The following is a 15687-nucleotide window of genomic DNA, read 5'->3' as shown; positions in this document are numbered from 1 at the left end:
GAGAAAGCAGATTCAGACCATCTTAGCCTGCTCCTCTGATTGCTTTTCCTGCTCTTGTAATCATCATGGATCGTTGGGCCTGTCTAGGAGGGAATCAATCTCTAGTGAAGTTGAAGAAAACCTATTTCTCAAATTCCACACTTCAGCATACCTCCTGAGAAAAATCATAACACGTATGCACAAAGAGACAGGTACAAGAATGTTCATTGCAGCAGTGTTTTTAATAGCAAAAAAACAACAACCTAAATATCCATTAACAGCATAATCTAAATTCTAATATGCAATAGACGACTGTAAAGCCATAAAGGTCAATGAATGAAAGCTCTCTCTCTTAAAAGGCATAGATCTTTCGAAACTGATGTTGAATAACAAAATCAAAGTGTGGAAAGGATATGTACAGTATGATACCATTTACATAAAGTTTAAAAACATGCCAAACAATATTACACATTTTTAAGGACATGTAATCATGTGGTAAATATATGAAGAACTGCATGGGACGGGTACAAAAGCAAAATCAGGCTAGATGATATCTGAGGAGGGAGACACAGGGCACTGAGGAAAGTTATTCAGAGTAGTCCAACTGTCTCTGATACTCATTTCTTTACAATCAAGATCCAAAGCCATATTGTAATTTGCTAGGATCTGACAAATCTGGGTGGCAGGTACACAGGAATTGACTGCAGAATATTCTAGATAATAATGTATGCTTCAGGTGTGTCATACAAAAAAATCACAATATAAATCAATGTGTTAAAGTAGAGAGAGAAACAAAGTAACCCACACATGTAGTTGTGCACACCTAGAATATGGCCAGGTCACGTATTATTCACCTATGACCTCCACACGGTCCATTGAGCACACTGTAACCAAATCAGAGAAGTGTGAAACCAGCACTCTGTAGTTCATTAAAAAGAATTTTATGAAAACAATGTAGCTGATATCTCTGAAAAAAATATCAGTTCTGTTCACCAAACACTAAATAATGACTATAGAGAAAACTGAGAGGAAAAAAAAAAATAATAGAAGGAAAACAATCTAGAATTGAAGAAAGGCATGACATCTCAGAAGGAAAAGATGCACTAAATTCCAAGCAAATTGAACAAAATACAATTCCAGATCTAGAGACAACCTTGTGAAATTCACATTGTGAGTAAACAGAAGAAACAGATCTGTGGGGAGATGGCAGATCGGCTAAAGGAATGAGAACATTCAGCAAACTGATGTAAAAAGATGATGGAACAATGACATCCATCCAAGGAATGTCATTTTGAACCTGGAATCCCATATGCAGCCAAATGATCAATTGAGCAAAGGGGCAAAGTGAAGGTATTTTCAGATATGCAACATTCAAGAAGGTTACATTCCATGAAATCTTTATGAGAAAATTCCCCTAGTAATATTGTATACAGGAAACTATGGGGTCCATTCTAAGAAAGTTGGCAAGGAAAAGTCCTAGGATGATATTTATTCAGATAAAAATAGGTTTATACGAGAAAAGGAAGTCAGACCGCTCTAGCAAAGAGGAATGCCTTCAGGGAGAGCTTATTCCATGGGACAACACAATGGAGGTATTGGATCTGTTAAGGCTTTGATGGAAGCACGAGGGAGAGATTAAAGAAGGCTGCAGGCTCTTTGTCACTCCTCCAACTGAGAGCTATAGCCTAATTCTCCTCTTCTTGAAAATGGTGAGGCCTCAGGTGACCAATAAAATTTTACCGAGTGACTTTCCAGACTAGGTCATAAGATTTGAAGTTTCTGCCTAGTTCTCTTGGGACCTGGTTCTCAGGTGACCAGTAAAAATTTACTGTTTGACTTTCCAGACTAGGTCATAAGATTTGAAGTTTCTGCCTGGTTTTCTTGGGACCCTCGCTCTTGACATGCTCCATCTTGGAAGCCAGCCACCATGTAAAGGTGCTGCAATCTTGAAATCGCTATGTTGTGAGAAACCCAAACCTCACGGAGAAGTCTCATGAAGACTCTGTTTGACAGCCTCCAGTGAACTCTTGGCTAGTTGCGAGCCACGTAAGAAGTCATTGTGAAGCCCTGTCAAGCCTCAGGTGACTCTGGCCTCAGTCACCACTTAAACGCAGCTGCATGAGACACTGCAAGTGAGAATCAGCCAGCTGAGTCCAACCCCAGACCCTGGAGGGATGCTAACAGTTCTTTAAGCTCCTACATTTTGAGGTGGTTTTTAATGCAGTGCTAGATATTCAGAATAGCCTATTTTAATTTCATGAGAAAGGAAAAAGGAAAACCTATAGGAACTTCAGAAAAACTTTTTAAAAAAACCTAGAAACTAAATACAAAGGCAGCTATGATATGATTTTGAAAAATCAATGCTATTTAAGGAAAGAGTCTATTTTATTTTGATGCTTTGAATATTCTTTCAAGTGACTTGGGAGCCATGATATTGAAGGTGGATAAAATGAATCCTCTTATCATCACAATACAAACGCTGATTATTGGCTTGTAAACTGTACCGCCAATCTAAGTCTAATGAATGACTTCATTTTCATGAGAGAAATGAAAATGCTACCAGTCTTGACTAAGAGGAAACAGTAGGACAAGCTTGCACTTATAAGGAGGAGGAATCTGATTTAGTTAAAAGGGCTCTGTGAAGCAATGACACTGAACTTCTGTTAGGCAAGTGTAGGGCAGAAAACTAGCTTGCTTTGGCATATATATGACTATTCTTGCTGCTACAGAACTTCTCCAGGTTGAATGCAATTCAAATTGTGTTCTGTCTACTTTCTCTTGTCTTATGAAACTTCTTCGCTTAATGTCTCCTGATGTTGAAAATCCAATCTGGTGAGAGTTCTCTTAAATATGTATGTGGCTGTTGTCATCTCTTTTGGATCTATTAATCATAGCCACTCTGTGTGTATTTCAATGTTTAAACACATTTTAAGTAATTTAAGCTTCAGTCACAAGACAAGGTTTAGTGCAGAAAAAAGTGATTTTCAGATGTGAGCACTCATTAGAATTATATGGTGGCTTCTTCAATCCTCCTGGTGGACTGCACCCCCCCACCGCCCCCCACCCCCCAGAACCTGAGTCAGTGGGTCTAGGTAGAACACAGGAATCCACATCTCTATGTTACCAGAAAGTGCTGCTGCTGCTGGTTCAAGGGCCACACTTTGAGAATCACCAATTTAAGATACAATGAATTCACAGTAAACTCTTTCTTCTTTCCTTCCACATATAGGGGTCTCTGTTTCACCTTCTAGAAGAGGTCTGGATAATATCGTGGTTTTCGCAAAAGCAGTCAACTATGCTGGTTTTCCAGGCTGTAGTGGTTTACAAAACATTGGTCCCTAAACATTGTGACCAATGTTGCTTTTAATAACAGTGTAAATGATATCAATGTGGTGGTGGTGCTGCTGCTGCTGCTAAGTCGCTTCAGTCGTGTCTGACTCTGTGTGACCCCATAGACAGCAGCCCACCAGGCTCTGCCACCCCTGGGATTCTCCAGGCAGGAACACTGGAGTGGGTTGCCATTTCCTTCTCCAATGCATGAAAGTAAAACGTGAAAATGAAGTCACTCAGTCGTGTCCGACTCTTCGCGACCCCATGGATGGCAGCCCACCAGGCTCCTCCGTCCATGGGATTTGCCAGGCAAGAGTACTGAAGTGGTGCTACTCATGGCCTAAAATAGGAGGAATGAGTGAAGAAGTGGTGAGGGGGAAAGAAAGATATGCTGGGGAAATAATTTGCTCCACTCCACATCAATGAGGAATCAACAGAGACCGTCTAAAGATGACTGAACAAGAAGCAGAGGTTTAACTGTAATATTTAAAGTTAGATAATGAAGACTAGAACACAGTAACACCCCTATTAGATATGGGATGGGGAGGAGAAAGAAAGGTGAGCGGTAACATAAATAAGTGAATTCCTCATTGTTCAAGAGGTGATTGGCAGCGATTGTCCATAGTCGGTAAGTCAACAAATCGTACTATTTAGAATTAAGGAGAAAATCACTCTGCTAAGCTCTGCTAAGCCACTTCAGTTGTGTCCGACTCTGTGTGACCCCAGAGGGCAGCCCACCAGGCTCCCCCGTCCCTGGGATTCTCCAGGCAAGAACACTGGAGTGGGTTGCCATTTCTTTCTCCAATGCAGGAAAGTGAAAAGTGAAAGTGAAGTCATTCAGTCGTGCCTGACCCTCAGTGACCCCATGGACTGCAGCCTTCCAGGCTCCTCCGTCCATGGGATTTTCCAGGCAAGAGTACTGGAGTGGGGTGAGAAAATCACTAGAAAAACTAAAAACAGGAACTGGTGAAATGGGTTGTCTCTTGGAACTGGGACTTAGTGGAGAGTTTGGGATGGGAGATGGTTGCTTTTTATTCTGTAATTTCTTTGGTGGAATTTAAGTTTTTAAAAAATACATGCTGTATTTATTTGATTAAAAACAATCAAGCTAGCTACTTGGCCCAAACCTGGTGAAGAAAACTGCAATTCCTGAGTTCAAATCTTGATTCTGACAACATCCATGATTTAGGGCCAATTATATTTGGATTCTCTAGCCTCAATTTTCTTTCTTAAAAAAGATAAAGATTATTAGGTATAAAATAAGCTACAAGAGGATATTGCACAACATGAGGGATATAGCAAAAAATGAAAAATAAGCAAGGCATGATAATAATTTCTCAGAGGTTGTTCTAGGAAATAGATGCAATAATTATGCACGAAAATCATTTGGCATAGTACCTGGCACATTTGCCTGAATAAATGTTAGGTGTTTTTATTAATGTCATTCTAATCATACTGGTAACAGATTAGAAACCACATTTGTAGTAGTGAGGAACAGAGGCAGACAGGAGGCAGAAAAGACAGGCATGTATTTCTGGGTGATGTGACACTACGTTTATTTACGTCACAGGCATGGGCACGGGTGTGTGTGTGTCTGTTTGCTTTGTCTCAGCTTTCTCAGAAATCAAGGGAGTATGAACAGAATACTTCAGTATAGCCTGATTCAACAATATAGTTTTACATAGCTTTGCAAAACGAAGGGAGAGAATCCATAAAGAAATGAGCCCTGTTCCATATTCATCTCTGCTTACGCCCACATGAAGAAAAGAGCATCCTTTCAGGGTACTCTGGCCAGCAGTGCCAAGTGGGCATGGAGGCCAATTGAACTTCACTGTGTGGGCTCCACTTCAGATGAATAACTGAGGAGCAGGTGACCTGGAGCCTATTCATCCCCCTTCCCATAAATACATGAGAAAGGCATGGTTATGCTGGCTAAAGTTTAGCATCTTTACTAATTCATCTGCCAGTTTAATTGTTTGATGTAACCTGACCTCAAAGTCATACTTGACTCTAAAATGAATGCAAAGAAGAAAGTCATACTGCTGCAGAAAGTTTACCTATGGACTCACCACTAATGAAATCCTGACCTGTACAGGTCAGTGCATCAGAACTATTGGAGTTTCCAGCCCCAGAGAAGCTCGGCATATTAACATGGAAATAAATCTAGAGAATGGGCCAGGGCCAAGACAGAGCTGGCCAAAGGCTGTCCACCTGGCCTTTGATGACTTATGTCAGAGCTGTGGGTTCTGAAAGCTTTTGAAGTTTGTATTTCAAGTGTCTACACTGTATATTCTGTTCAGAGGAATATGTGACCTGTTGAGTTTGTTTGAAGGCTGAAGGAAAAGCCTTAGACGGCAGGGCTGACAGCCCCCAAGGTGGTCCCCATGATTCCTGCCCCTGCTGTTCACGCCCCATCCAGCCCTCTCCCCTTGAGTGTGGACAAGACCTAGAACATGCTTCTAACCAACAGAATATGGCAATGGTGAAGAAATTTTGGAGATGTACTTACGGTCCCAAATCAATTTAATTTTGAGTTGATTAAATTAGTTTATTCTGGGAAGACCTGACTTAAACCTCTTTGCAGACTTGACAAAATAAGCAACCACGTTGGAGATGGCCCTGTGGCAAGCAGTTGTGGGCAGCCTCTATGACCCTGGGGCAGCCTCTGGTCTCCAGCCAGCAAAACAGCAGGAATAATGGCCAGTCCTAAAGCTGCAAGAAAATGAATTATTCTAGCAATCTGAATGAGCTTGGAAACAGAGTTATCACCAACCAAATCTTCAGATGAGAATGCAGCCCAACCTAAACCTTGTTTGCAACATTTTGAGACCCTGAGCAGAGGACCACTTAGGCTGTGCCCAGATGCCTGACCTCCAGAAACTGTGAGATACTAAATGTGTGTTATTGCAAGCCACTAAGTTTGTGTTAATGTGTTACTCAGCAATAGAAAAGTAGTACAGAAAGGTGGGGGTAGGGAGTGTCAGGGAGATAAAGCGGGGAAAGAAGACAAAGGCAATAATGAAGACAATAATGCATAGTGGAGATTCAAGTTAAATTGGCTTTCATCAAACTCTGAGCTTACAGCTTCCTTTATTCCTTTCTACCTTGTATATATTTTAAATCTCAGAAAGATTGGGTCACATCTGAGTGGACTTGGGATCCAGCTTGGAACCTAACCAAGAAGGAAGTTGGGCCCAAGAACCGGTGGAAAGATGGGGAAAAGCAGTGGAAAGTTCCAGCTCTGGACTGAGGGTTGGTGTGGCATCAGACTGTTTTCAGGAGAGACATATTTCAGGGAACAAACTGCATATGCTGCCTGTTAGGTCAGTATTTGACACAATTGGCATATACCATCATATGTGGTAATCGTCATAAAATAATCTATGGTCAAAATTCACAGCAGATTTTCAGATCTTGGGGAGAGTATAGTTATCCATGTAAATCATACATGATCATCTAAGGCATCCAAAGGCTAAGAACAAGTGAGTGTTGTTTGAGTCTCTGTGTGTGTTGGCATTGTTCAGGGGCACTCTAATGAAGGATACTCTTTAGCTGCTACTGTTCCATTACATATACCCTTTACATGTCTTTAGCATGGCCTGTGTGAAATGGAGGTCATGTGTACTAAATGATCAGAGTTAGCTCCATCCTACCAAATCTAGAAAAATCTTCCTTAACAGCCTATCAATTTCCTTCTTAGACTTTACTGCAATCTGTCACAATTATGCTTATTTTTCTACATTTTTTTTGTCTGTTTGTCTGCTAGAGTTTCATTGCCCAATATGGTAGCTACTAGCCATGGGTGGGTGTTTAAATTTAAATTAATTAAATTGTATGAAGTTAAAAATTCGGTTGCCATGTTGGAAGTCCTCAATAGCCATGCATTTCTCTTTGCTACTATATTGTACTTCAAAGATTTAGAAAATTTCCATTATTGCAGAAAATTCTATTGGACAGTACTGAATGCTACCCATTCAGTCATTTTTACCACAGATTTCAGACCCTTTAAACACCTAAGTACAGAAAGTCTTTATTCTGGATGGCTCTGATATATGTGAATCTCCATTAACACAGTTTAGCTAAACACCAGTTCCCCAACAACATGGTTTAAACTTTGGTTACCATGGTATGTTAACTGTGAGTAACTCCATAAAGAACAAATTTCGCTACTAACTCTTTAATCAAAAAACCACTATATAAATAAAAGATGGGGACTTCCTTGGTGGTCCACTGGTTAAAAATCCCCCTTAAAATGCAGGGGACATGGGTTCTATCCTTGGTTGGATAACTAAGATACCACATGCTGCGGAGCAAATAAGTCCTTGTCCCACAACTACTGAGCCCACGTGCCACAACTAGAGGGTCCATGCGCTGCAACTAAAGATCCCGAGTGACACAACTAAGACCTGATGCAGCCAAATAAATAAATAGAAATAAATGATAAAAGATGTGCATGATGATCAATGACTAATCATATTATCTCCTTCAAAGTCTGCCACTGATCAGTCAATATGACATCTGGTATTCACTTCATGCACAGACAGCAAAGCATGAAGTTGTGCTTCCTCCCTTTCTTCTGAGTGATGAAACAGAACCATATAACGTTTTATAAAAAATGGATGATTACAACAGGGAACTGGCCGATAAAGGCAAAAGTGCAACAAAGAAATAAAAGTGGTTACTCTGGAAGTAGAATTATAATCGAATGTAAACGGAGTAATAGAAGAAGCAGGTGACTGTGGGAATGCCATCACTGTCCTCATTTGGGATTACAGATATGCAGGTCGTCTGGAGGGATGCAGGGAAGGCGAACTTAGTGACAGAAAAACGGGAAGTGGTTGTGACGTAAAGGGTGAAGCAGTCCCCGAGGAAGTGACACTGGGGAAAAACAGTCACATCAAGGAACTCTTAGAGACATTTCACAACAAAGAAAGCACCGATGATAAAATGTTGGAAGTTGATCCATCCTGAGAAAGGAGTATGGCAACTTGCTGAAGCATGCAAAGATGCTCATTCCATACTGTAAGTTGTTGTTGCTGTTTGGTCGCTAAGCCATGCCAGACTCTTTTACAACCCTATGGCCTATAGCCCCCATGCTCCTCTGCCCATGGGATTTCCCAGGCAAGAATACTGGAGTGCGTTACCATTTCCTTTTCCAAGAGATCTTCCTGACCCAGAGATAGAATCCACATCTCCTGCCTTGGTAGGCACATTCATTACCACTAAGCCACCTGGGAAGCCCATACTGTAAGTTACATGATGCAAAAAAGGCAAGTACTGTTCAAACTACTCTTTATAAGGTTTTACAAAAAGACTCATTTTAATTCTCAGAGTTTCTAATGTTTTAAATGACTGTGTACTGGATAAATAGGCATTCTATTATATTGTCATATCCCTATACATTAATAATTAATAAGAGAATATTTTGACTAAAAGTCTTTATGGATCACAGAACAATTATAATTTTTTCACAGTATTAAGATCACTTTATGCATTTTGGGCCTGCACGGTCTTCTCTGCAGTCCTGTACTACCATACAAAGTGAAGACTGCCTGCACTGACTTACTCTGAGCCCCTTCTTTCTTGAGAAATAACAAAGGATTACCCATTCTAGAATGGGTGTTCCTTTTTTGGCAGAGACCACGTCAATCATATTGTACCCTGCCTCCAGAACCTAGCAGAGTGTGTGCCCAGACTAGGACATTGTTAACAGCTATTTGAACAAATGAATGGACTCACCCTGGGAGCTGGGAGACAGAAAGGAGTTATGGGTCATGTAGTCAGACAGCAAGATGTGCCAAGGGTACTAATTCAACAGGAAAACAGAACTATTGCTTGGTTGGAGTTAACCAAGAAGACTCAGCTTCCCCAATCCCACCTATATTGACAGTCGAAGCTAATTCTTCCTAACGTTGTGAATGACGAGACTGCAAAGGACATCCTAGTCAAGAATTTAGACTGCAGAGTGAAAAATGAAGGGAATTCCCTGCTGGTCCATTGGTTAGGATTCCATGCTTTCACTGCCGAGGGCCCGGGTTCAATCTATGGTTGGGAAGATAAGATCCCAGAAGCCATGCAGTGTGGCACATTAATTTTAAAGCAACAGAAAACTGAGATGCGATTACAAATATGGAGGAAAGATTAGGGCAAGTTCAGCAGAAGGCAGTGGGTTAATTTCAAGTTTAATGGTGAAATAAGTTATCCCAATACTTGGGATAATTGATTATCTACTTCTTTCAGCTATGCAGGATTTAATTCCATTCTTTTCTACAGCAGAAACAGTTGATAAAGACATGGATTGTTCTTTCATGAATTTCCTATGTATAGGCTTTGAAATTTATTTATTTATTAAATTAAAAAAGTTCTAATACAATTTCTGAAGGTTACTTTCCAAGCTTTGAAATGAAAAAGTGAGAAGGGTAGGCTAGGGAACAGGTGGAATAAAAAGTACCCAACTTAGTGATGTTCAAGTTGGTATGAATAAAATTCAGTTCAAAAGGTAAGATTCCAACCCTTTGATCTTTCAAAGCTGAGAAGCTATTTCTGCAATCTGACTTGAAAGTTTTATCATAGTTTTTGGACTGCCAGAGGGGAAACTTGCACTGAAATCCACAAAACTAAACTGAAAACTATACTCACAGACAGACACACACACATTTATATACTCAAACACCTCTTTTACACCTCTATATCTCGAACACATCCTCCCCCCACCCCCGCTAAAATCAACCCCTTTCACAGCACAAAATCAGGTTAGAGAAATAATGTAATAATATCCATATATTTTGACTCCTGTGAAGATTCTCAACGGTTTAGAACAGAGAAGGAATCACCTGAACATAGCTAATTTGCCTTGTTTTTCAATTTCAAAAATAGTTAACACAATTACAAATGGTGATAATCAGTCCAAGAGAACAAACATTGCCAAATTAAGAGTAAACCAGGAGGAATAAATTAAGAGTGCCATCCTGAGTAGCTCAGAAATAACATTCAGAGAATAACTGACACTTAGAACTATATAAAAGAAGAACAGAAATGCAAATTGTCTTTCCAAAGATGGAGCATGATGAAAGAGGAAATTCACAGCAAAAGGAATCAATCTATTATAATGTTGTTGTGGCTGGTCATTTCAATATAGTCAGTTCTTCTTCTCTGAAACATAATTTCTTTTGTGATTAGACTAACTTCAGCTGGGCTGAGGGGTCTGTTTTAATTTTAATGTCTAATGCAATTGCATAAGTCGTTGGATTTACTGGCAGCCTAATACTGTGAGGGTGATTCATCTGAGCCCTCTGTCTTTCCATGTCAATCAGATTCTTCCAGCCAATCCACTTACATAAGATATGGTGAAACTGAGACTCAGAAACGGGGCAAATGTGTTCAGATTGAGTCAAAAGTTACACTCAGAAACACCTACAATAATAATAACATTAGCATAGATATTGAAAAAATTGAAAGCAGATGTCCTAAATTGTTGACAATGACTGTCTTTGGGGGTTTCTTCATTATTTCTGTAACATTTATTTGATGATATTATGGAATTTTTAATTTTAAAAAGTGTAAAAATGGCATTATGATTATGTTTAAAAATTCTTATCTATAGTAAGTGCTTACCGAAATAGTCATGGATTAAATGCTATGATGTCTGGGATTGGCTTCTACATACGCTGTGGAAGGAGGTGCCTAGAAATAGAGAAAATAAGATTGGACATGAATTGGTGTGTGATGAGTACATATTGATTCATTATATGATTGTGTCTACCTCTGTATATGTTTGAAAGCTTTATCATAAAAGATTAATTAAAATGATAGGTGATACACCTTGAAAACTAGGCTGCAGACTAAGTGTAAGGGACCTTAGGGACAAGAAACTTTCATTCTCTGGTTCAGTGGTCTGCACACTTCAGTGAGTGCAACTCTGTCTGTGACAATATCCCATACATGCACCAGGCATATGCTTATTTAACTGATTTATTGAAAATGATGTACATAAACCACTGTGCTCTTAGGCTGTTATAAAACATACACAAATGTAAAAAAGGCTAGATAAAAATAAACATACGGATCATTCTAATACATTCTTCCTACACTCTAGTGGATCTGGACCCCACTTAGGAGAAGCACGTTTAGCAACAGGGGAGCTTTTGAGGTTTTCTAAGTAGTAAAAAGTTTGTTTATATGAAACAAAAATTTATTGGTGCACCCAAAGGTTCTGAGAGATTGATTAGTAAGACCCAGAGCTATTTCACTGAGGCCTCCCAAAGAAATGAAATGGACCGGGACGGTGTTCTAACTGGAGATGTCACGTTCTTGTATAGTTCTTTTATACATATGCAATACATTAATGTATTCTGCACAGTCAGGATACAATATGCATATAAAACAAACAGCCCCCACGTGTTATCTTGGGCAATATATTTAATGCAATGCTTATGATGATAGTGATATATAACACTGAGTGCTTACTCTCTGCCAGGTATTGCAGTAAGAACTTCATATACATAATTTTAGTTAAAATTCATGACAATCCTATGGAAATAGGTCTTATTATTGACTTCCATTTTACTAGAAGGAACTTGAGACTGAGAAAAATTGACTATCTTTCCCAAGATGAAAGGAATAGAAAATGCCAGAGCCCAAATTTAAATCAAGAAGTGTCTGACTGCAAACTCCATGTCCTTAACTATGAAACCATATTGCCTCCATATGGAATTAGTGATAGCATCCAAACCATGAGATCATTGTGATGATTAAATGAGATAATATATATGTTTCACACATAGTCTGACATAGAACACAATCCTATTAATATTTTAGTACACAGAATATTTACCAAAATTTTCCACAGTAAACACCATTAATACTTCTATCAAACACCGATATTTATAATTGTAATCAAATAATGTTTTATTAAACATTGTAATAACACATGTCTAAACTTCTTTTGTTTGCTACCACCTATAAATATGTGTGGCTTTTTAAATTGAGTCTCTATGGAACGAATGATGAGAGAGATAGCAACTGGGGACTGTGTTATGCCTACAAAAATGGAAATATTTGCACTGGGCACACTCCTGTCATATTTTAAGAAGCCATCTACATAAATAAGAGTGTGTGTAGCTTGAACACTAAAAGAGCCATGAAGTACATATGTACATTATCAACTTTATTTTACAACTGCAGAATTGGCATCCTTTTGCTTTGACTCAAAGATACATTTTTAGAGAGACGACGGTTCTGAAAACTTCTTTGCATTCCACCAGGTTCACTTAAAGTGGTCAAGTTTACCACTCATTTTCTAAACAAATTTTTTCCCAGCTTACATATTTCTATCAGCCAATCCAGACTAGAACATTTCATAAATACTTCATTATTTATTTCAGTATGGCTTCCATATTACAGTAACTATCTTTCCCTGATTTTCTGTAACATTCCAGATTCAAAACTTTGTCCCAGTGTTAGGCTGTCATCACAAATTTGGTTGGAAGCATGGGCTCCTGCAGAGGGGATGCATGAAGCTCTTTGCTGAGAGCTGTGATCTGCGATGTGACTCATAGCCTGATGAGTGGTCTGCTTCATGTTACTGGACCTGCATTTACTTGTGAGGGTCATTTTATGTTCCTTTTTGTAATTTTGCAAATACTTCTCTAAATGCTCTGTCACTCTGAAGGAAATCCTATGTTTCATGGCTGAAATGGTGGGCAGAGAGATTGTCTTTGGTTTGTATAGTTTGACACTGAGTCAAAGCAGAGCTTTCTTTTCATCAAACAATTTAATTTTGGTATTCCGAATTACTTTCATTTTCCATAATTAGTCTATAAGTAGGTATTATCCAGAAACCTGCCCATCGTTCCCTCTGTTCTTCTATTTGGGAAGTACATTCATTCTAGAAACATCATGAAGAGTATTTGTGTTGACACAATAGAATCCATTCCCACCCCATTTCTAGCCCAAATGGCATAAGCCAAAATGAAATATGTAGGATTCTTGGAAAAAAGCATCAGATAACCAAACACTATGAGCAAAAATTAATTTATTATATATATTCGCTAATAATTCATAATAGCTTTTTGAATTTTAAATGTCTTTTTGCTATTTCCAATGCTTAAAAATCATAGCTTTAAAACATAAGTACTGTTTTATATACATTGTGATTTTTCTTTCCTTTTCTTTTCTTTTTTACTTCTAAATATGAATGATATGGTCTCCAAGTATCAGCTTGGAAGGAAAGGGGATAGGATTCATTGTTTTGCTCCAACACAGCAGAAATTAAAATTTCACATCACATACCTGGAGTTTTGACTATATGAAAAATAGCCAAATGTCACCACTTTCTTGTATATTTCTTTTACATGTATATATATGTATAATATAAACAGAATACATCTGGATTAGTACATTTCAACTTTTCATCAATGTGACTTTTATCTCCTATTTCATAGAAAATAACAAAATATACAGAGAGAAGAAAGAGACGTCTGTTCATCGTACACATAAAGTAAATAAAAGTTCATGTATGGCTTTGCAAAGGTAGATTATGACGTGACTTTCATACTTTATTTATTTAAAAGCATCTTGAGAGAACGTGTTAGTGTGCTTACGAGAGCGGCCATGGTGGTTGAATGTCGCATCGAGAGTCCAACATTGGGATCACCAGTGGTCTTTCCAGTGGCTGCCTCGGCAGCTTTCAGGAGACAGATGTAGTTTATGACCACTTCATCGATCTTTGCTACTATTTCCTGCCGCTGTGTTTCAGAGTTCACGACTTTAACTAATCGCATGCAGGCTTCTGTTAGGCAACAGAGCACTTGAAAGCTGGAAGTCATAGCTAGGAGCATCTCTTCTGGGCTTTTCTCAGCCATTGCCATTTTCCGACAGGCACTTCCCAACTGTCTGGACTCAATGGATAATAGCTGCTTGTACTGAGAAAGTGTTAGGTCATATGCTTCAGGGCGTGACTCCTCTTTCCTTCCCTTGGTTGCCCTGACAAGGCAGAGCAGCTCATTGGCATCATTTTGGGCTGCGAGGAACCCATCGGGCATTGTATATGTGCTCTCCTTAAGGGCATTTATCCTTGCAATCCGGGCATCAAAAGCTAAGTTGCTGAAGTCCACATCATCTGGGCCACTCAAGTCTTCGGCCCAGACCTTCAGCACTGAACCTCTGGACAGCTCTCCTCCTTGCTTCTGAATTCCAACAGCCAGGGGTGGGCTGGTTGGGTCTGGCATGGCTTGAGTCATCTGTGGTCGAAAGAGGCAAGAGACTTGGTGGGTGGCCTCTCCCTCCTCTTCGTCCTCATCACCATCTTCATCCTGCCCTCGGTTCAGGAAGCAGTAGCTGAAAGGTCCCCGGCATCTCCAATGGCTGCCTTCCAGCTTCCGCAAGGGCAATGTCCTATACAGCTTTGAGTCTTTGTGAGCCACCGGGGACCTTTTGTGAACTTTCCCCTCAGAGCTAAAGTGCATCGAGCTTTGGGAAAAACTTTTGGTGAGCTTCTTCCCTAGGGGGAGTTCTGCTCGCCTTTCTGAACTGGTCTCCTGTGCTTCTGTGATACCTGGACACTTTAAGCTGACCGCACCCTGGCTTCTCTCCTGGAAGGTCTCCAAACTGACAGATCCTGAGAGGATACTGCTGCTCCGTCTCAGAGCCCTCTGGCTGGGGGATGTCCTAAGGCTCCCCCTTCTCAGATCCAGTGGCCACCAGCTCACAGCCTCTCCGTAGGCCTGGTTTGCTTGGGAGAAATCGTTAGGGTCTTGATTTGGAATTGGCACCTTTGATTCCGAGTGAATGTTTGATGGTAGCAGGGTGGGATCAGCTTCAGGATATTGAGACCAAGCTGAAGGCATGCCTCCTCGTCTCTCCTTCCCAGGCTCTGTCAAAGCTACACTAGGGGTAGCAGAAAAACAGAGAATCATTAAGCACCTCATGGGTGGTCATTTTTACTAAATCTCTGTGTGATGTCTGTGATCTCCCAAGGATATATTCGAGAGAACACACGTCTTACAGAGATTATTCAAGCATATTTATGACTTTGAAGTTCCATTTTAAGGAGTTAGATTAATCCTGGCATTGGCTATCTTTTTAAAAAGAAGTGGCCTAATTTAATTAATGCAAATTAAATATACTAATCTTTTAAAGCGGACCCCATGAGGTTTTCCTGCTACAGGGTTTGAAGCTGAGACACTGGGAAAGTGCCAGAAAAGTTGTCACGTGAAAAGCACAATTTCCACTTCATAGAATTTTTGTGAGAAGCAACGGGTAAATTAGGTGAAAGCTCTTTGTAAACTGCAAAGTATCCTTTAACGAGTTTAGAGGAAAAGATGCTAGCTAGGAGATGAGTTAAGTAACATTCAGAGATGGGTTTCCCAAGGCAGGTGA

At 39.7% G+C, this 15687-nt stretch overlaps 1 protein-coding gene across 2 annotated transcripts in view; it reads right to left on the bottom strand.

Moving 5' to 3' along the window:
• Positions 1-202: 202 nt before the first annotated feature.
• Positions 203-15687, bottom strand: part of FRMPD4 (FERM and PDZ domain containing 4) — a 219702-nt gene continuing 204217 nt past the window's right edge. The window contains exon 16 of one of the 2 annotated variants that reach the window (XM_042241812.2): positions 203-15190. In XM_042241812.2, coding sequence (XP_042097746.1) covers positions 13866-15190 — 1325 coding nt within the window. In that variant the 3' untranslated portion in view covers positions 203-13865. Of the gene's footprint in view, positions 15196-15687 lie in introns of both variants that reach the window. The other variant, XM_060407979.1, reaches the window with a different exon arrangement.

The sequence above is a fragment of the Ovis aries genome, chromosome X (genome assembly GCF_016772045.2).
Source record: "Ovis aries strain OAR_USU_Benz2616 breed Rambouillet chromosome X, ARS-UI_Ramb_v3.0, whole genome shotgun sequence".
Taxonomy (NCBI): domain Eukaryota; kingdom Metazoa; phylum Chordata; class Mammalia; order Artiodactyla; family Bovidae; genus Ovis; species Ovis aries.
This window is presented reverse-complemented; position numbering and strand designations above follow the sequence as displayed.